This window comes from Marmota marmota, unplaced genomic scaffold (assembly GCF_001458135.2).
Source record: "Marmota marmota marmota unplaced genomic scaffold, marMar, whole genome shotgun sequence".
Classification (NCBI taxonomy): domain Eukaryota; kingdom Metazoa; phylum Chordata; class Mammalia; order Rodentia; family Sciuridae; genus Marmota; species Marmota marmota.
This window is the reverse complement of record NW_026000005.1, coordinates 36,548,601-36,555,502: the sequence shown is the minus strand read 5'-3', so window position 1 is coordinate 36,555,502 and position 6,902 is coordinate 36,548,601. Positions and strand designations below refer to the sequence as shown.

Here is a 6,902-nt window from a genome sequence, read left to right as displayed (position 1 = left end):
CCTCCACCTGGCGCCGCAGCTCGCGCAGCTCCTCCTCGTAAAGCTCGGCGACTCGCGTCGGCTCGCGGCCCTTGAGCCGGTTCACCTCTGCGGCGAGCGCGGCGTTCTGCTGCTCCAGGAAGCGCACCTTCTCGATGTAGTTGGCGAAGCGGTCATTGAGCTCCTGCAGCTCCACCTTCTCGTTGGTGCGTGTGGTCAGGAACTCCTGGTTCACCGCGTCGGCCAGCGAGAAATCCAGCAGCTCGCCCGCGCCGTAGGAGGGCGCGCGGGTCGACCCCAGCCGGCTGGCCCGCAGCGACCCCAGGCCCCCGGCCCCGCCCGACGTGCGCGACACCTGGTACACGCGGGATGTCACCGAGCTCGAGGAGCCCTTGGTGCCAAAGCCTGCGCGAGGGAACACCGGCGAGCCCAGCGGGGAGCCGAGCGAGAAGCCAGGGGCCCCGCCGAAGGTGCGGCGGTAGGAGGACACGCGCTGGCTGGACGAGTAGGCCTGGCTCATGGTGACGGCGCGGGCGAGGCTGGGTGGGCGTACGGAGGAGGCAGCGGGCGGACAGCCGGCTGGAGAGTGGTTGCGGAGAGGGGAGACGGAGCCCCTAGCCGTCCGCACTATTTGTAGCCCTCCTGACATCAGCCCCCGCCGCCCCTCCCCTGACAGCTGCAGGATCCCGCTGTCCTGCCAGGAAAGGGCGGCCGCTTGGCCGTGGGGGCGGGGAGGCCAGCTCCCCCGAAGAGGCCTGCGCCCCTGAGCGGTGCGTGGAAGAGGCTGAGAAGCGCTGCAAACAGACAGGCCTGCCAACCGCTTCACCAGGGTGATGAGCTCTCCTGCAACCCTAGGCGGGCCCCCTGCCACCTCTAGGTGCCTGCCTTGCCCTAGGGGTAGCGAGGGGGAGAGCAAGCTAGACTTCCATGTAGTTTGAGGCTCCCCTTTTTTCTCCAAGGAGAAACTTTAGCTCATTTGAATGGACAAGGCCTGTACCCAAGAAAGGTCCCAAATCACCTTATTTCTAAAGATTCTCTGGAGGTTTGAAAGGTTCAGGGAAACACCAAGAATCCACTGGCCAAACCAGAGGGGTCTCTAGGCAGGCAAGGAAAGTGGGAGAGTGCCTGGCCGGCAGAGAACAATCCTGGCCAGAGCTGGCCGGCCCATGAATGTCCTTTGGCACGTGGATTCTAGCTCTGAGCCTCAGTTTCCGTCTGGAGTCTTCTAGGCCCTCCTCCTCCCCCCTGCTGGGGGGGGGGGCTCGAGTTTATAAGCAGCAAGATGATTACCACAGAGAGTCTGCTGAACTCTCCATTTCCAATTGCAGTGTAGTCCCACCTCCTCACCAACTTTGCCTGGCTCCTGCCCCCTTGTCCCCCTCACCTCCTCTGTGATTCATCCCCCTACTCACACCACCCACACCCACTCACACCAGGGGTTTGTGTTTTGTCAGGAGCCGTGTGTCAACCCAGCCATCTCCCTGGCAGCAGCAGCTGCCAACCCGAAATACCAGAGCTGGTATTTATAGAGGAGAATGCATGGGCCCGAGAACAAGGTGCAGGAGAGGAGCTCTGGGGGTGGGGGCCCAGCACCTGAGGAAGCTCAGGCCTCAGAAAGTTGAGGACAGCCGGGATTGACAAGCCCCAGTCACATCCCACCCTCATGATGGTCAGGCCCCCAACAGGAATGAAGCCCGAGAGAGGGCTTGCCCATTCCTTCACAGTCCCCCTCAGCAAAACCACTCGCTGACCCCCAAAGAACACCCACAGTTCTCCATCCACTGGCTGTGTCTCCTCACCTCCACCTGCTGGACTCAGGCCTTTCCTAAGCCTGTTCCTTCTGGAATGCTGACCCTGGGAATAGAACCCTGGATTAGGAGCTCATAGCTGGTCCTATCATTTATCTACCATGGCTGGTCTTGCCAATTCCAGTAGCAACAGTTGCTAGAAGTTTCATCCTTCACCTCTCAGAGTCTCAGGATCCTCAGCTATAGAGTGGGGCTGGTCAGTCTTGCCAAGCCTACCTACTCCATAGGGATTAGGAGGCCCAGGCAACAATAATGCACATTGCAATGATAATAACAATACCTTACAGGTACTGGCCACCTACAGTGGACCACTCTACTGAACACTTCATACTTGTGACCAGCAACCCCTTTCTCACTTGGTTGCTCAGGAGGCTGTGGGGCCAAGCTTTGGCCTCAGGTTGGGTAACAGTGTGCCAGGTAGATTGGGAAAGGCTTTGTAACTGCTGTCTTTTTAAAGCCCTTTCACATTAAGTGTCTAATTTTTTTATCCACAAGACAAGCTTACGAGGTGGATGGGAGTTCCAGATATTCTTATCCAACCTTCAAGTCAGTGCAAGCTGTTGTGTTGTGGTTATTTTTGTGTCTCAGCTCCCAAACTAGTCTGCATGCTCCTGGAGGATTCTGGAGGCTGGGTGGATACTTAACACATCCCAGGCAGCACCATCCGTTGTCCTTGTCATTCAAAATAGGTCTGCAAGCTTTTCTTGCCCATCCCTTTATTTTGATGACAAATGCTGCACCTCCTTCCCACCTCTCACCCCCACCCCAAAGACCAGATATGTAACTCTGATCCCAGCTGGTCCTATTATGGTATCCCTATGACTGTAGTGATTGGCTCAAGAAGTGGGCCCTGAGCAGGACCAATCAGAGACCATCCTGGAATTTAGAGCTGGCACTGGATTTATTAAGCTAGAGCCTGGAGTGGTGGGTGTTTCCTGTTCCCTGGGAGGAGTAGGGAGACACAGAGGTCTACGTGCAGGAGGCAAAGAAACCTGGAGAGGAGTAGTCCTCAATTCCAGCGCCTGGGACTCTGCTTCCAGTTCAGGACTTTCCTTAGATTTCACAGCACCTTTTATGTCCTTCCTGACTTTAGGCTACTAAGCTCTCCTGGTCCTCGGAGTTGGTTTTGGTCACTTACAGCCCAAAGAACCCAACTAATCCATGTAGGAGGCTGCACACCCATTTCTATGATGTTACTGAGGACATTTCTGGGACTCCTCTCAGCACAGTCTCCAGACCACATAAGGCAATTGGCTTTTTGACCAGCTTGAGGCCTCAGTTCCTTGGTGAAATGAGGCAGAAAACAAATAAATAAACTGTGTCATCTACTCTCTAGTCAAAATCAACAACCACCAGACTTGGCTCAGAACCACTTGGGACGGTTTCCAAAGTTTAGTTCCACCCTGTGGATTTGCTACCATGGAGGGCAGCAAAACAACACCCTGGGCTTGGAAGGCAGGTGGAAGAGGAACACTCCAAAACATGCTCTGAGAGGGACAGCACCTCAGGAATAAGAGTTCAGCCTCCCCAGGGGGGCCTACTAAGGACTAAGCACTAAAAATAATCACCATTTATCTGGCTGGGTAAAGTACATGGCACAAAATGCACAAGCAGGTATGAAGTCAAAAGTAAGTCTCTTTCGCATTTTTGACACCCAGCCACTCGGTATCCCTCCTCAGAGACAACCAGTCTTGGGCTGTCTGTTGGTGTCGCCTTTCAGAGATGCTTGACATATATACCAGCACATTTTGTATATGGAACCCTCCCTTTAAAAAAAAAAAAAAATTCTTTACATACTGTTCTGAGTCAAGCTTTTTTCTTTCTTTCTTTTTTTTTTTTTTTTTGGTGGGGGGATGGGAGAGGTACTGGGGATTGAACTCAGGGGCTCTTAACCACTGAGCCACATCCCCAGCCCTATTTTGTATTTTATTTAGAGACAGGGTCTCACTGATTTGCTTAGCACCTCGCTGTGGCTGAGGCTGGCTTTGAACTCACAATCCTCCTGTCTCAGTCTTCTGAGCTGCTGGGATTACAGGTGTGCACCACCGCGCCCAACTTAAAGCTTTTTTCAATTAACATATTTGTTAGAGATTGTTCCAGCTTAGTACATCGACAGCTGATTCATTTCTTTATTGTGGTGAAAAATACAAATAAATAAATAAATAAAATTGGCCATTTTTGACATTTTAAAGTGTGTAGTTCAGTGGCATTAAGTACATTTGTACTGTGGTGCAATCATTATCATCAGCCACCTTTAGAACTTTTTCATCTTTCCAAACTGAAACTCCGTAACCATTGAAAATAACTCCCCATCTCCCTTCCTTGCCACCCTTGGTTATCATTGACAGAAAGTAAACTGAAGCACAAAACATTTTTGAAAAGTGATTAGTGAATTCAGCAGCTCCAAATCAGAAGGAGATCAGGAGGTCCATGGAGGAATGAGAGGAGGAGGTGTTTACAAATATAAAAGGAAGGCTAATAAAATCTTTGATTGGTTACAGCTGTATGGCTGCTTTATTTTGTCTTTCAAACGGGAAACTCCCTAATTATATAAGTTTGTTGGTTGCTTCTGATTTATTAACTTATATTGTTTTCCTTTAGTATATGTATTTATAAGAAATATACTTATTTTTGCAAATTTAGCAAGGATTAGGTTACTTTTGAGACCTAAATGGTTTTGAAGACAAAACCAGTTCAGAGCAACCCAATTCAAAAAATGGGCAAAGATTTTGGATGGACATTAAACAAAGAAAATGTAAAGATGACTAGTAAGCACATGAGATGTTCAGCATCATTGATCATTAGGGAAATGCAAATTAAAACCACCATGAAGTATCTACCATTTTATACTCACTATATTTTATGTAGATGGCTATTACAAAAATAAATAAATAACTAGTGTTGGGAGGGATGTGAAGAAATTGGAACCCTTGCACATTGCTGGCTGAAATATAAAATGGTACAACCACTCTGGAAAACAAAATAACTCTTTCTTTAAAAAATTAAACATAAAACTACTGTATTTTATATAGTAATTATACTTCTGAGCATATACCATAAAGAATTGAAAGCAGAGATTTTAACAGATATTTGTACACCATAACTCATATCAGCATTCATCACAATTACTGAAAGATGGAAACAACCCAAATATTCATCAACGGATGAATGGATAAACAAAGTATGATATTATATGAAATGGACTATCATTCACCCTTTTAAAAGCAAGGGATTGTATAGGACTGGTAGTGTACACCTGTAATCCCAGCTACTTGGGGAACGGAGGCCAGGAAGATTGTAAATTCAAGGCCAACCTGAGCAACTTAGTGAGACCCTGTCTCAAAATAAAAATAAATAAATAAATAAAAAGGGCTGGGAATATAGGGCAGTTATAGAGCTCCCTGGGTTGAATCCCCAATACTACACCCAAAAAAAAGCAGTGGAGGGGGAATGAGGGTGGATTTTGATACAAGCAATATATATGAACCTTGAAAATATTATGCTAAGTGAAATAAGCCAATCACAGAGGAAAAATATATGATTCTTTTTGTATGAAGTACCTAGAGTATCAAATTCTTAGAGAAAGAAAGTTGGATGATGGTGTTAAATGAAAATGACCTAGGAAGAATGTCTGAGCAGATAAAACCACTTAGACACCATAAATATCCTAATCCTTGCTTGATTTGCAAATATAAGTGAAACTTAATTGGTTTTATTATTTGGAAATACCTATATTAAAGGAAAACAAAACTTAAGTACAACCAGTCAGAAGCAGCCAAGAAACTTATGTAACTAGGGATTTTCCAATTGGAGAGACTAACATCTCCAATATTAACTCTTCCAGAACATGAACATGGGATGCCTCCAGTTATTTCAGCAACATTTTACATTTTTCAATGTACAAGTCTTATGCCTCCTTGGTTATATTTATTGCTAAGTATTTTATTATTTTTGATGCTATCTTAAACAATACTGTTACCAATAACTGGGAAGCTCATATGGGGTTTTTTCCCTTTATTCTGTGAAATGTGGTATATTACATTGATTCACTTTCATATGCTGAACCATCCTTGCATCCCAAGAATAAATTCTACTTATTCATGACATACAATTTTTTAATTTGCTGCCAAATTTGGTTTGCTAATATTTCATTCAGAATTCTTACATCAATGTTCATAAGGGATACAGATCAGTAGTTTTCTTTTAGTGTCTTTGTAGGCCTTGATATCAGGGTAGTACTGGCCTCATAAAATGACTAAGAAGTATTCTCTCTGTTTTTACTTTTTGATGTATGTTCTTTAGAGGTTTAGTAGAACTCCCCAGCGAAACCATCTGGTCATGCACTTTTCTTTGTTTTGAGGTTTTAAGTCATTCTTCTTAATATCTTCATTTGTATTTTGTTGTATGGATTTGGTGTAATTTATTTGGTTTCTTATTGATGGATATTTATGTTGTTTTTAGTCTTTTGCTATGATAAACAATACTGATGTGAATACCTTCAGGATACATGTTTGAATATATAAATTTGGTAAATTATTTATAGCATAAAACAGCTACATAGTTTTATGATCACACATCTTCTTTAGCATTATGATATCAGAGAGGAGAAGGGTCACCAAGACAGATCATTTCATTCAGGATTTGTCAGAAAGTGGGTACAATTTATAACTTGTATATGTGGTACAGTGTCTTGCACAGAGTGTACTGGCAAAAAATTCTGTCAAATGAGTTAAAGAAGAAAAACAGTTCTGTTCTTTGTTTGAAATGTTCCTGGATGGCTCAAATCTAATCAAGACTTAGAAATTTAAGGTTGGCCAGTGGCTTGGGAGGCTGAAACAGGAAGATCACAAATTCAAAGCCAGCCTCAGCAAAACGTGAGGTGCTAGTAAGACCCTGTCTCTAAATAAAATACAAAATAGGGTTAGGGATGTGGCTCAGTGGTTGAGTACCCCTGAGTTCAATTCAGGGTACCCCCCACCAAAAAAAAAAAGAGAGAAATTTAAGGTTGGACCCACAGGTAATAAGGTCAACCACTATCATTCTCTCCCTTCTCATAGAAGGCTTGAATCTTCTCTACTACAATTGCAGCAATCCCTTGTCCCACTTATTCCTCTT

The 6,902-nt window shown here is 45.3% G+C and overlaps 1 protein-coding gene across 1 annotated transcript in view; it reads right to left on the bottom strand.

Annotated features, from left to right (window-relative positions):
• Nucleotides 1-605, bottom strand: part of Des (desmin) — a 7,753-nt gene extending 7,148 nt beyond the window's left edge. Inside the window, exon 1 of the mRNA XM_015481434.2 lies at nucleotides 3-605. Within this exon, the coding sequence (XP_015336920.1) occupies nucleotides 3-499 (497 nt within the window). The 5' untranslated portion in view covers nucleotides 500-605. The remainder of the gene's footprint in view (nucleotides 1-2) is intronic.
• Between the last annotated feature and the right edge of the window lie 6,297 nt (nucleotides 606-6,902).